The sequence below is a fragment of the Melopsittacus undulatus genome, chromosome 13 (genome assembly GCF_012275295.1).
Source record: "Melopsittacus undulatus isolate bMelUnd1 chromosome 13, bMelUnd1.mat.Z, whole genome shotgun sequence".
NCBI classification, from domain to species: Eukaryota; Metazoa; Chordata; class Aves; order Psittaciformes; family Psittaculidae; genus Melopsittacus; species Melopsittacus undulatus.
Genome location: NC_047539.1, coordinates 2,960,068 through 2,974,912, shown reverse-complemented (window position 1 = coordinate 2,974,912; position 14,845 = coordinate 2,960,068). Strand labels below are relative to the sequence as shown.

The 14,845-nt window shown below is 46.3% G+C and overlaps 1 protein-coding gene across 1 annotated transcript in view; it reads right to left on the bottom strand.

Annotated features, from left to right (window-relative positions):
• The window catches only part of CALN1 (calneuron 1), an 87,700-nt gene that overhangs the window by 2,101 nt on the left and 70,754 nt on the right, over positions 1–14,845 (bottom strand). Inside the window, exon 4 of the mRNA XM_031053700.2 lies at positions 4,591–4,744. Coding sequence (XP_030909560.1) covers positions 4,591–4,744 — 154 coding nt within the window. The remainder of the gene's footprint in view (positions 1–4,590; positions 4,745–14,845) is intronic.

Below are 14,845 nucleotides of genomic sequence, written 5' to 3'. Positions count from 1 at the left end.
AGTAAAAATAGAGCTTTACAGCAGCAGGATCCAGGTAAACCATCATTATTGTTCTTTACTGACTGAAGGTACACCAAATAGTCAAATAACCTACCAAATAACTCCAGAGGAAAGGGGAAGGGTCTGTGCTGAAATGTAGAGGCTCAGTAGGAATTACTCCAGGAAGATGGTGAATATTACAGTTCCTCTGCCCTCTAGCAATCCATAGGGAGACAAAGAGGCTGAAATTACTGACTTTCTTTACTGTGAACACAAGTACATGCTGCTCTGTGAATTGTCCTCTTAAATATGAAGAACCACTTGCCCTCCCTGCTAACTGGTGAGGTTTTGCCCTCAATTCTCTCTTTTCTCCACATTCATAGATCCTTTGTGCTTTTCCCAGCTCATTTCCATAGCTGACACTGCTGGATGCTCGATCTCTTTTGCATTCCAGTGGGAGTTTTTAATACCCATAGGACACAGTGGGGTTTGGACATGAGCTGGTCCCTTAAGTATGGTCAGAGCTTGAAGCTCCTCTGGAGATGTCCTGGCCCATTCTTAGAAGGGAGAGCACCTCACAGGCTCTCATGTAAATAAGATCTCAAGAAGCAAAGGCAAATTGAAGCTGGGACATCCTTCATCTTCTCAAAATGCAGAGGACAAGCTGGTGAGGATGTCACCATGGTGTCACTAGTGGCAGAGCTACCACCATGATAACTTAGAATCATAGAATCATAGAATAGCTGGGGTTGGAAAGGACCTTAAGATCATCCAGTTCCAACCCCCTGCCATGGGCAGGGACACCTCACACTAAACCATGGCACCCAAGGCTCTGTCCAACCTGGCCTTGAACACTGTCAGGGATGGAGCATTCACAGCTTCCCTGGGTAACCCATTCCAGTGCCTCACCTCCCTAACAGTGAAGAATTTCTTCCTTATATCCAATCTAAACTTACACTAAGTTTTAACACATTTAACCCTTGTCCTGTCACTACAACTTCACTATAACTTCTTCACCAGGACATGAGGTTAAAGGGTCCATTCCATTTCAGGGTGCACCAGTCCACTGGCTGTGGCTGCTGTGCTGGTCACGATGCCCGTGATGGGTTTGAGATGGTCACGGATACGTGCTAAGAGATTTCTTACCTGCAGAAAAAGGCTTGCTAACATGAACAGCTACAGTGTATTTATAGTGGCTTCTGTCATAGCCCTGCCAAAGGTGAGTGATATTTGCTTTCTCTGGCTGTCGGGAGTTATTTTCATTCTAAGAGGGCAGTTTTTCATTCCCAAGTCTTTAGCTGAGAAGTGGATGCTCCCAGTGCTTGTCTGTGGGGAGCAGGGAGGGGAGCTGTGCCAGCAGCTCTTGTACATCCAGTTAATCTGAGTGTCAGGGCTAAGAATGAAATACCCACGGCAGGACAGTGTGGGTCACTGTAACCAGCCAGCACTCCTGATTGCCACCAGCTTGATGTCGTGAGTGTTTGGATAAAGGGAACTTCCAGGCAGATTATTTTTGTACTAGGAATTTCTGGTTGTACAATGTCGCTGTAAACCCACATCCTTTTCTTGTGTCTCATAAAAACATCATACACTCTTCTTGCCTCTCAACTTCGTTCTCCTGCTCTAAAAAACTAGATGATCTTCAGCTCCTTTCCAACCCAAACCATTCTATGATCTATAGGAGGGGAGGTTGTAATGTAAGCCTAGGCTCAATGTCTTGAAAATGACTCTAATGTTTAGAGTGAACTGAACAAAATCCTGCCCTTGTTTGTGACCATAATATAAATATTGTATTTTGGTTAGTGTGTGTGTGGTTGTGTGTGTATATGAGTGTGGGAGAGAGATGTAAGGTATTACCATCCATGCTGATAAAGGAGACACATTATATAGTTGCAAAGACGTTATGACAAGAAGCTAAAATGGCGAATATGTGAGAATGACAGAAATCTGCTCATGCAGGGCTGAGCCAGCTTAACCCCAGTTGTGGAGGAGGGGGGAATATCTCTGTCCACAGGACAGAGAAGGGTTTGGGGGCTTCTCTTTGATGGCAAGAACATAGCCAGAGGTGACAGTGAGTGCAGATCCCCCATTTCAACATGGTACTACTGAATGTATCATCTGCTTAGTCTCTTCACTTAGGAGTCATTCCCAAATCTCAGTGAAAACTGTCGGGACTCATCCTGGCTTCATTCCTACCCATAGTTAAAGGTGCCTCAGTGGGATGTGTGAAATGTACATTAAATATAGATGTGAGCCTTTAAACTGGTCCCTTTAGGCTACCTTTAGAACTGAAAGAAATGGTGCTTTTTAAGGTACAATTCATCTTACCCCAAGGTAACACCTAAAATAAGCTTGAGGAATTATAACCAAAAAGCATCTTTTCACTCCACTAATTAAGAAGTGAGTAAAAGGTGACTGACTTACATGCAGACAGTTCTATACAGCCATTTAAAGCTAGACTGAGATGCTGTCCAACCTTGGTGACAGCTCTCCCTTGGTACCATTGATTTATGCCATGAGGCCTTAGAATTTCTGCTTTTGAGCCCTATAGGGATCTTAGTGTTTGGGAAATGGAAATGCTCAAGGCACAAGTATGTCATTCAGGTAATGGCATGTCCAGCCTGGAGACCTGCAGAGACAGAAGCTGCTCTCAGCCTGCCTTTCCTGAGAGAAATGCTCATGTCAGAGCTGCCATGGACCAGAACTGTCCCCCTTCTTCTGGGACCTGAAGCAAAACTTTGCATCTTTGTCAGCAGTGTTCAGTTGATCTTTATTCTCTGGTGGATTTGTGCGTGTGTGTGTGTGTGTATTTCTAACATCTAAAAAAAGGGTCTGTTTTGCTTCTAAGTTCTGCCTAGCACCAGCAATGCCAACATCCCACGAGAAAAGCTGTTCTTGCTGTACTTTTGGAAGCTGGGGCTTCCAGAATGAGATTCTGAGCAGTTAGGTTTTTGGACCCATTTTTTTCTTTTGTGACTGGAATAATAGTTCACCCAAGTAGTGAAGCTGAAAGAAGCCTGCATGTCTCTTGCTGTGGTGACAGCTGGCTCATGCCTCCACTGAATCAGGGGGTCAGTGAGGACTAACAACTCCATTTATGTAAGTAAAGCCTCTCTTCCTCCCTGCTGCTCTCCAGGAGGAACAAAACCTCAGTGCTGCTTGGCTGGATTTGAAGAGCAATGCTTCTTGCCTCCCTCCTGCAGGCTTTTTAGCATTCAGCTCTGCTCTTTTACCTCTTTTCAGCAGTATTTCGTAGAGGGTGAGTGTGCTGGCTAGAGCTGCTGAATCCCATTGATTGGCCAAGCTAAGAATTGCACTGTTTATCCTTTGTTTGAACAACACTTCAGTGTCTCTGCCTTGTGCCCTTTCAGAGGCTGTTTGATCCTGCAGAATATCAGAATTTCTCCTGAAATGACCTATGCAAAGTGGCAATGCTGCAGATGGCAAAGCACAGAACCTGTCCCAAGGCATTGTGCAGAAACCCTGATGTTCTCTGTTAAGTATTCCTTGAACCCCAGACTGATTTGGGTTAGAAGAGACCTTAAAGCTCATCCAGTTCCAACCCCCTGCCATGGGCAGGGACACCTTCCACTACAGCAGATTGCTCCAAGGCCTGTCCAACCTGGCCTTGAACACTGAGGAATGGGATGTACATCCTTGATCTTCCTGTGGCTTCCCTTCTTGAAGTTGAATAAAGCCAAATCCTTCACATTATTTTTCCACATCAAGTTCTCTAAGACAGTTATAGAATGGTTTGGGTTGGACGGGATGACTTGAGATGTATGTTTAGTTGATCAAACCAGCAATGATTTGGAGCAGCACAAATTCCTCTGTCCAAGTAAATGTTTCTTCCAAAGTGGATGAAAATAGGAAATGTTCTTGCTAGTGTTGACTCCATTCAGAGTGCAGAATCTATTGTAAAAGTTGAGGCTCTGTCTGATCAGAGTTGCTGATTACTTGGTGGTCTTGTTGCAGTGCTGAGAGGATGCTGTGTCTGCTACAGCAGTCAAAGCAAACATTTTCCTTTCTCTAGCTACTTCTGAGGGTTGCTTAGACATTGATCTTACAGACACCCTCAGATGGGTTGAGATGAGTCATCGTGGGGTGTACCTGTGTAGCCTGCATATATTGCCTATATATGTAGCCTGAATATTGCATACTCCCTGGGACCCCAGAGCAGATCTTTCTGTTTATGGGAAGACAACAGAACACTGATGGAGCCTAACACAGCTTGCTAGGGCAGGACCCAGTGCCAATAGTCTTCCCATGATGGGATGAGATATGTGTATTTCTGTAGGGAAATTCAGTCTACCTTAGATACTCACCTCAGCATGAGCTGCACATCCCTCTGCCTGAATCCCGTCAGAGGAAGGAGAGCCATAAGGCACCCATTAGTTCATGCTCCTGCCTGAAGCAGGATCAGCTTTACTTAGACCACATGGAAGAAGGCTAATGGCAGCTCTTGAGTTCTCTGTGTCATTGCTACTTACTCTAAAGTAACTCCATGCTAACTCCATGCCTCCTTGCCCATAGCATGTCACAGATCTGAGTGAGTTTTACAGGCAAAGCAGAAAGAGAATAGTACAGAAACACAGAAACTTTCCTTCTCACCTTCAAACTCTGTTTGGCAGTTGCCAGAGTTTTCATTTAAACTCTCCTCTTCATTGATAATGATGTTCTCGATGTCCTTCATCGTTAAATGGTCCCGGAAGGCATGGTAAAGGATGTGTTTCAGCTCTTCCAGTGTTATCCTCTGCATGTCAAACTGTGGGAAGAACAGAGTTAGACTCAGCCACCGCAAGGTTGGTACTTGGAGGCAGAGGCATGTGGGCTTGTTGCAGCTCCCTGCTCATAGGTTTTTTTCAACCTCATTTCAACACCTCAATATAACTTTGCAAATTTTGCTCTTTTGGGTTCATTTAACACTAACAGTGTGAATGTTGGAAATGGATGTTGCCACAGCTCTTGCCAGCTTACTTCATGTTGGTAGAGCAGAAGAGAAACAGTCCTATGCCAGGACTGGTTTTCCAGGGTGGAGGTGCAGCAATCTGGTATCAGTCCTGGCCATCACAACAGACTTAAAACCCTGAGACATTCCCCTTAATAGCTCTTACACCTTGCTATGAGACACAACCTTGTCTCTGCCCCTTTTTTTACCTTCTAACTCTCCGATTGGGCCTCTGTGGTAAGCACAAGCAGAAAACATTTCCGTCTTAGCTGCAGATCATGTAGGTAAATGTTATTCTTACACACACCAGATATTTAAACCAGATGGTTTCTATAGAATATATCGAAATGAGCATTTTTGCAGCAGAAGAACTTTACACATGTGTAAGGTTTGTGGTATTAATAGCTGCCAAGGTACACAAGAGAGGGCATTGGCTGACTTGCATCACCAGCTGAGGAGATGAGTCTCCCTGAGCCTTCAGTGCAGTCAGTAAAGAAGGATGGTAATGCTCCAAGTCACCCACTGTGCTGCAGATGATCCTCCTCTAAACAGCACCTTAAACTCTCCCAAACCACACGCTTACCTGCAGCAAACAGTGAGCACCAGGACGTGTATGTCCTTCTCTAAACAACCCCCCTTCAAGAAACCCCAAAAGGCCAAACACTTCTGGCTTAATGCTGCCGTGAAGGAAAGGTGACACAATCTTGTGCCCACTTCTACAACCAAAGCATGAGGTCAGATTGCCCAGCCAGCATTCTGGAAATAGTGCAGCAAGAAACTCCCACTCCTTTCCCCTCCAGCCTGATGAGGACAGGACAGACCTGATCAGTTCTGAGCTGCTTGGTGTGTAATCTAAGGGTGTCTTCCCTCACCACTGCTGCACATTGCAGAGATGCAAAATCATTAATCCTCAAAGTGATTAACTAGGAAAATTAAGTGCACCTCGATTAAATCTGAACCCTGAAATATTTATGTGTATGTGTGCACACAAGAAGATTTGCACACATTTGTATCTATCCATTTATAGCACCGATTTCTACAGTTCTATTCATTTATCATCTCCAACAATAGAAAACCTGGTGCAGAAAACATGTGGAAAAGTGAATGGCAGGGGCAAAAGACAGAATTCCTCTATTTGTCCCAAATGAATTCACTGAAAAGCAAGCCTGATGGGTTTGATGGGTTTGCTCCTGTCCCTGTTCCTCAGGGATTCAGTGTTCACGCTGCCCAGCTAAAAGTAGTGAGCACACAATTGTCACCAGTGGATCCTTGTTGCACAGTTCAAAGCTGTATTGCAAATCCCTGGTATTTAGTCACAGATTTCCAGCCTGCTTTGTTGTGCATGAGGAAATCTCAGCACCTGTGTTCTGCTTGCTTTAATGCTAAAGGAGCAAGTAAAAATCAAGCAGCTGTGTACTTCTCAACCTGCATCATTGTGGAAAGCATTTCTCTTGGCAACTAGAGGTGTGGAAATGGGAGTTAATGCACATAGTTTCCTCACAGCGGTGTTGGAAGGCGTTGTTAGTGGAGGTTTGCAGAGTGCCTTGAGGCTGCCCAGGGTTTGCATCCTTCCAGGTCTGCTTCCTGCAGTCCTGATTGCATACTGGCACTTTTACAAAGGTAAAAGCAATGATGTCTCATCCACCACCTATCCTGCACTTTGTTGGTGTCTTTGCCTTGGAGAAACTCAAACCTGAACTTGAGACCCAGCATCTTCCTGAGTCCACCCATATGCCAAACCCATAGTTTCATCCTAGAGGTTACATCATAGCAATAGAAGCAACCTGTCTGCATCTAGTTACCCCACCCCAATCTCATCAGGGTGTGATGTTCAACCTGCATTGGAGTTTACTTCTTGTTCTTGGTTCAGGGGCAGTTCTCTGAGGCCAATACACTTTTATTGCTGTAGGTTATGAGTTTGCTTTCTCCCCTTTCAGGGACCAGTCCTTCTAGAAGCTGTTCAAAACCTGTGTTCACCCATCACCAGGTGGATGCTCAGCCCTGTGAGTGCTTCATAGCCCACAGCGTTGTCCCCAAGACCTGCTCTTTACTTGCACCCTTTTTAGAGGATACCTGCAGGGGTGTGTGAGCCTCCTTAAGACATAATTAGTAGAAGTGCTCACAGACTTTACATGGGCAGTGATCTGAGGACAAGGGACCTCCAATATGCTGCATGTATCCTGTCCTTATGTAGAGTAAAAGACAGTTGACTTCTTCAGTATCTGCCTCCCTATGTCCCAAGATGACTGTGTTACAAGAACATCTCCAAATCAGCTTCCTCCTCCTTTGTGCCAGCCTCCAGAGCTACAGGTGTGAAAACTCACCTCGGTACATACCACTGCCAATGCTGACATATGCTGCTTCTTTCCTCTCCCTCTCAGAAGTCTTTCCTAGTCTCCCTCTATACCACTAAGGCTTTTTCAGAGTCTTCTGTGATGCTGCTTGTTGCTTTGCTTCAAGCTATCTGGATTACAAGCACAACCATGCTTACTGTCTGATCTTAACAATGTGGAAACAGTAATGACTTGTGGGGGTTTGGGTCTTCCACCACCAGTTAATCTACCTAGTGGGAAATAATTGTTCTCTTGACAAATATGCATCTGCTGCTGCATCTCCAACTTTTGCTTTTAAGCTTTATGCTAATATAGGGAGAAATTACTGGTGTATAGTTCCATCGTAATTTTGCCTTTTAGGAAGAGAAACCTTCTCCAATGGGATTCAAAATCACCTTTGCTGGCTCATCCACTGAGTGCTTGGCTCCTGCTTTGTTCTATGCTCTAGTATTTTCACACAGGGGACATGTCCTCTGTTAGATATGTACCAGCACAGGAGTGTATTCAGAATGTGCTCCAGCTCTATGTAGCCAGTGACAAGACTTTGCTTTGGGCTTGGGCTCTCAGGTAATTTCTGCTATTATCATTGCTCCCCAGTCTGACAGTTTCCCTGATTCACTTTTCAGTTACATTGGCTTTTTATTGCTGTGATGACAGTAACCTGGGAGCAACTCTTCACATTTATTGGCTCCATTGAGAGCAAAACTGGGACTGTTGCAAGCTTAAAACTTTCTATAGGATTTACAATTAGAAGAAATCAATGATGCTACTTCTGAACCACTGCAATATGCTGTAAGCAGTGATAAAGAAACAAAGTGTGCCTAATGCTGATGCTTAAATGCCCCAAGTGATGCAGTGAATGTCCTGAATGAAAACCCGTACTGGTACAGGTATGTTTGGTTTCTATGGAGAGCACCAGGGACTGTCCACTGCAGTTTCTGTGGGTCTTGGTAACTGCCTCCACCAGAAATATCTCCTGGAGTTGGAGGATGTTGTCCCAGGAGGTATCTGGAAGGAAAGTGGACCTGATCTGATCCAGCTTGTAGCTTCCTGACTCCTCCTTGAATTACATTTCCTGCTTGGAATGAAGGCAAAGTCACAAATAACAGAATTGTTAGGACTGGAAGTGACCTCTGGAGAACATCCAGTCCAACCCCCTGCCAAGGCAGGGACACCTCGAGCAGGTCACACAGGTTTGAATGTCTCCAGAGAGGGAGACCCAACAGCTGCCCTGGGCAGCCTGTTCAGTGCTCTGCCACCCCCAACAGAAGGAAGTTCTTCCTTATATTCTCTGAGTTGAGGTGAAACTTCTCATGGTTCAGTTTATGGCCACTGCTCCTCATCCTGTCACTGGGCATCACCAAAAAGAGTCTGACACCATCCTCCTGGCATCTGCCTTTGAGATACTGATCTGCATTGATGGGATCTCCTCTCAGTCTCCTTCAGACTAACCAGGCCCAGCTCCTGCAATCTCTCTTCATAAGGGAGATGCTCCAGGCCCCTGTTCATCCTTGTGGCCCTTCTTCAGTCTCCCTATCCCCAGTCTCCAAAACCTGCAGCATAATGACAGCTGCCATGCCTGTAGAGCACTAGTTTCACTCCTAGCAGCTTCTTCAGATACTTCTGTGTCCTACCTGGCATGCTCTTCTTCTGCTCTATGCAGGGAAATGACCTTATGGGATGAGCTTGATTCTTTGAAGAGTTAAATGCTGAAATATTATGTATGATAATTTCCTTTAATATCAGCTCTGCTTTTAAAAACAGAGTGGGAGGCTTCTCTCTTGAATCCTAAGTTGGCCTCGCTGCTGTGCAGATGGGTGATGCCAGGCTGGGACCCTGCAGCAAAGTGAATGGGGTGACCCTGGTGACCTGTAAATCATCAAAGCCACAAGATAAAAATGCTCTCCTCAACAAGAGGCAGGACTGGCTCCTCTGGCAGTGATGGTTTGAGCCAGGAGAGCACTTGGATGCTTATTTTGTCTCAGTCTGTTTGGCACAGTTTCCCATGTAAGCCATCTGAAAAGGTCATCTTGGGCTGCTGAAGGCTCCAAATGGAGACTGAGACAGCATCATGAGAGCAGGCTTGTGCCTGGTGCTTTTGAATATTAGGTCTGCAAAAACAAAAGCTTCTAGAATCAATGAATCATTTAGGTTGGAAAGATCACCAGGCCCAACCATTGACCTAACACTGCCAATTCCATCACTAAACCATGTCCCTAAGCACCACACCTACATTTCATAGATTTCTGGTGTGGGGCAGCCCTTGATAATCTCTGACTGATAAGATACACCTTTGTCCTGCTCTCAGACTATTGCATATCAGCCCTGTGCCTGGAATACCTGCAAGGCAATTGCAGCCTGGCTCTGCCACAACAGGGAACATGGCCCAAAAAACACTGGGACTAACTCTTTGCAGAGCAGCTGGGCTTTGTGCTGTGCTAACCAGAGGGATGCTGCTCCTGAGCACAGGCTCTGAGCACAGGCAGCTCTGCGAGTGCTCATAGCAGAATGTGCAGCTGTCCTTTGAGCCAGACAGGCTTTGAGCTCAGAAACTACTGATCTGGGCCTCTTCCAGAGGACCAATGTTGCATGTTCCCCATGCATTAAAGTGCACAACCCCACCGTGCTCCATGTGGAATTGAACACATTCCCATCTCTGCCCGTGGGCTGGATGAATGGCCATTTTTTACTGACTGTATCTCCCAGATAAGCTCAGCCATGGAAATATTATAAGGAGAGGAAAACAGCATATGCTGGAGGAGTCAGGAGCCTGGATGGGCAGGGAGGCTGTGTTTGCACATGCACAGGTGAAGCTGTGTTTGCAGATGGGATCTGCTGTGCTGTGAAGGCTGAAGGACTCACTACTCATGCCTAAGAGGCAGTGAGTGCTGTTTCAACCCACACCACCGTGGCAGCCCCCCCCTGTAAAAGCTCCTGGATGAGATTTTACATGTATTTCTATACATATATAATAAATATTGTCTTATTGTGCATGTATTATAAAATGTCCAGACATACATACCCTCCAAATCTGAGGGTTTCCCATTGTATCTAACATGCCAGTAAAGGGAGAACATTTGCCAGCCCAAGACCTGGAGTGACTCTCCTGGGATAGAGGGACAAAGTATTTCACAGCCTGTAACACGCTGCTGGTTTTAAAGCAGCAACATTTTGTGTTCCCCCATATCATGACTACATTACAGCAAAGCTGGTTTCCTCTACCCACCTCTCCTTCCTGGCCCACACATCCATTGCAGGAGGGGTGGGAGTCCCACAGCACTGGCAATGAAAGCACAGAAGGTATATTTTGCTCTGTTCCATGCATATGTCCCTATGGAGGCTGGCTGACTACGTGCCACAAGTTGAAGATGGAGTAGTCCCTTTTGTTTTCCCCATCACTACTTCTTTTTGCCTTTATACCATTTGCTCCAGGCCAGTGCACTTGTATTTATGGAACAGGGAGCAGCATGCAGAGGTGCCTCAGGGCTGCTCTGTGGCTGTGGCAGGGTCTGGGGCTGTTCCTATGTGTGTAAAGCACTTTCTATCTCTGTGAACTATGCCACAACCATCCAGAGGTCTCACATGGACCTGCTGACAGGAGCCTTGTCCCAGCTTGCTGCCCTTCTGCAGGGAGCAGGAAGGAAATGATGGGGCAGTGCAAGGGAGAGCTCCTCTCTGAACCCATTGCATTATTCAACCCTGTTTAGCCACTGAGAAGAGCTTCCTATGAGAGGGCTGAAGTGTAATAATCCTCACCAAAGAGCTGCCTACCCCTCTGTGCTGTCAGCTCCCCTGCAGGGGACATCATTTGGGGTTAGAGAAGTAAACAAATATCCTTACCCTAAACTGGGGTGGTTGTGGGCATGCAGCAAACAGCACCTTCCCCTTGGGATGCTCATTGCAGGGAGAGAGCCTGGCAGGGCACTCAGAGCAGGCAGTCAGACAAGGCCCTGGGTGTCCTCTGTTGAATGCCACCATCCCAGCACACTGGTGGAGAAGGGGCTTTTTGCAGGACAGCAGATATAAATCTGGCCTTGGCAGCTCACAGAGGCCTCCAACAATTCCCCTTTTAACCTGTAAGAGGGAGCAGAGCTTCATCCATTGATATATCATCTCCTCCTCCCAGGAGACGATGTTGCACCCAGGATGCTGTCATCCAGAACCCCTTTGTCCCACAGCCTTCAGGAGCAGCCAGATTCCCTGGTGCTGGACACCTTGCCTGCTGGGAAGAGGTAACAAGCTCATTTCCATAGTAACAGGCTCATCACTGTGCTGGGTAACAGCAGGTTGCTCCATGCTTCCCAGCAGCCGTGTCAGCAGGGAATTGTACACACCTTTAACCCCAAGCACCTGGACTGAGTCTGCACTATGAAATGATGGGGTTTGGAATGAGGTGATCTTAAGGTCCTTTCCAACCCAAACCATTCTATGATTCTATGTGGCAATAAAAGCTAACATGGTTCATGGGTGTCCTCCTGTGTGTCCCTCCAGCCACCCTATAGCCCGTGTGGGTCTACTGAGGAGCACTCTGGGATGCAGGTAGCTCTGCAAGGGGCACAGATATCTGTAGATTACACACCATTGTGTGTATGAATCAAAACAACCTCCTTTATCAGCTTATCTGGGTGGAACTGGTTGCCCAGAGAAGCTGTGGCTGCCCCATCCCTGGCAGTGTTCAAAGTCAGGTTGGATGGGGCTTGGAGCAATCTGCTCTAGTGGAAGGTGTCCCTGCCTGTGGCAGGGGGTGGAACTGGATGAGCTTTGAGGTCCCTTCCAGCCCAAACCTGTACCTAGTGTTGGTTTAGAGCACCCCTTAAACCTTCTGGCTGCATGACACAGGATTCCTGGGACACAAATCACTTTCAGCACGTTTCTAAAACAAACCCCTGAAGACATTGCTGTTTGCTTGGGTCTGGTGATAGAAAATGCTGCTGACAGCCGGCCTGCAACAAACTCCTCTTGTACAGTCCTGGATGTACAAGAACAAACCAGGAGACATAGTTCCCTCTGCTAGACCTCACCAGCTGGTGAGCTTGGTGCTGTCCTTTACGTAAACCCAGACTTTAGCTCTCTGAAGTGGTGTTTCAAGCAGGGGAGCAGGTTATCAGCTTTGCCTCTGCACTGATCTCCTCACTTCACAGCTGGGATATAATTATTATTAAACTGGACTAAGAGAAATAGGCCCCCAATAGGTAAATCACAGTAACACCACATAAAACACAGTAGCAGCAGTAATCCTGGGCCCATTCAATTAAATCTAAATAGTTTAACCAAAGCACAGAGAAGTTGTGGTTTGGTTATTTCCTAATTAGAGAACACACTCAGGCTGAAGTACAAATTAACAAGCTCCAATGATTTCTTTTGCTTAGTTTTAAAGCTCCCAAACCTCAGCAACAGGCTCCCAGACTGATCTTAATCAAAGCGTATACCTAAATAGGACTGCAACGTCTTGACCTTCAATGTGGGTCCTGTGGGAGCCTCTTGGAGGAGCAAACTCACAAGATTTAATTAGGGCTAGAGCTGGGAATTCCCATGTGGGAGCGAAGCGTCTCCAGTCTACCCTACAGATTTGCTACTGGGTTCATCTCCCCAGTGGAAATCCATCAGTGGGATGAGGTGAAATGTGCCCTGGGCTGGTGATGCTTGTGTGTCCCACTGCAGGCAGCAGATTTTAGGCAGTCCTGTTCCCCTCTGTTCAACCTGTGGGAGCACAAGGGGGTTTTGTAGCAGGTCATTTTATGTGGGTGTGCCAAAACCCCATGCTTTGCAAGAAAAAAATGGCCTTCATTCTTTGCCTTACAAGATGCTCCCCCATGAGGGGCAGAGGGGTCTGCACCCCAGAGGGACATGTGGGACCCTTGGGGGACAGTGCCTCCTGTGTCTGGCTGCACTGAGTACGAAGTATTCATGTCTTGATCCAGGCATGGAGTGACCAAAAATGTGAGGGCACTTTGGGCTGCATTAAATGCTCCAGAGCCATGAGAGGTGCCAACAAAGCAGCTTCCCAGACCTGGAGTGTGGACTGTTGCTTTCCCACAGTAATGATGAACCTGACACCCCACAAACACAGAAGGATTATGAAGTGACGAGAGCCAACGTCTAACAAAAATAACCTGTCCTGTCTGCTTCACCAAACAGACTGAATTCAACCCACTGCTCTTCTCCCCATGGGCAGCATCACTGCCTGGAAAAACAATCTTTAAGCTGCTTCTGAATTAGATCAGGCAGCAGGAACCCAAGCAGAGTGAATGAACTGGCCGAGCAGCCCTGCTGCTGAATGGCTCCTGAAAGCCTTTTGCCAAAGGAAACCCATTTTTTTACTTAACAGTTACAAATGGTTTGAGAATGTGGGAGAAGTGGATTAGAAGGGGAGATGTGTTCCTGCAGTGCAAGACAGGCACTAATAGTTAATAAAAGCTTTATCAGGGAAATGGAGCCACTGTGGGGAACTTGGGGCATTCTTGACACTGCATATGGTGGTTAAGAAAAACTAATAGTACCAAGGCAGCAAACAGACCCTCTAACACTGCTGTCTAGTGGCAGGCAAAGCTAAGATAGACGGAGAGCAGCTTCTCAGGCTGCTCTTAAGCCAACCTACATTTGTGTTATAGGTTGGTCTCCTTGTTTCATAGCTTCCTATGGTCTGGGTTTTGCTGTTTTCACAGCCTCCCCCGCAACTTGTAGAAACTGGAGTTCTAAAGCCTCTAACCCATCTAAACATCTGACCTCTAACCCCCTTGGCTTGCATTATTATACATTAGCCATGAGCTGATGATGAAGCTCCCAACTAGGCTTGTGCCTGTCATGGATCTTACCTGACAAGTCTAAAGCTCTAAAGAAAGCTGATGAATATCAAACTGAGCTAGGGAGAGAAACACAGAGCAAAAGCCTCTCCACTTTTGCACTGCAGTAATTCAAGAGCAGAGCATATGAAATATCAGTGTTTGTGCACTAAGGCTCAAAAGATCTGAATAAAAGACACAAGCGATTTTAATACTTTCTGATTTCTGTCTCATTGTGCTAGGATGTGGATTTGTCTTTTCATTTTATTTGCATCTTGTAATTATTTTTATGTAACCTCTTGCTCTCTGCATAATGACCACTGTTTGAAAACAAGATTAATCCAACCGAAAACAGCGAGGTAGAAAGTTCAGTAAAGCCTGGAGTAGATGCTATGTTACTCTGCTGCTAGGAGTACATGATTTTTTCCTTGCCATGGTAAAAACAAGGTGATCAATTCTGAAGTCCCCTCCAGCAATTCACTTCTGAGCATTTGCTGGCTCCTGCCAGCTACCAATACACCAGAGCCAAGAAGGGAGAAAATACAAATCAGCTGTCACTGCAAAAAAATACAATTCAGGAAACTAATTTTAATGCATGACTCAGAGCAGCAGGTCTGAAACAAGGAGGGAGGCACAGAGTGCTCACACCTCGAGCATGGGAAATAGGAGCATCTTGGTTGGGACCTGCTGCCAGGTTTTGCTGGTACCAGGCTGCAGGAAAGCTCAGGAGGCCACGGGGAGCAGCAGCAGGTGAACAGCTCTAGGCCTTAGTGTCCACAAAACACAGCCCAGCACCCTTGTCA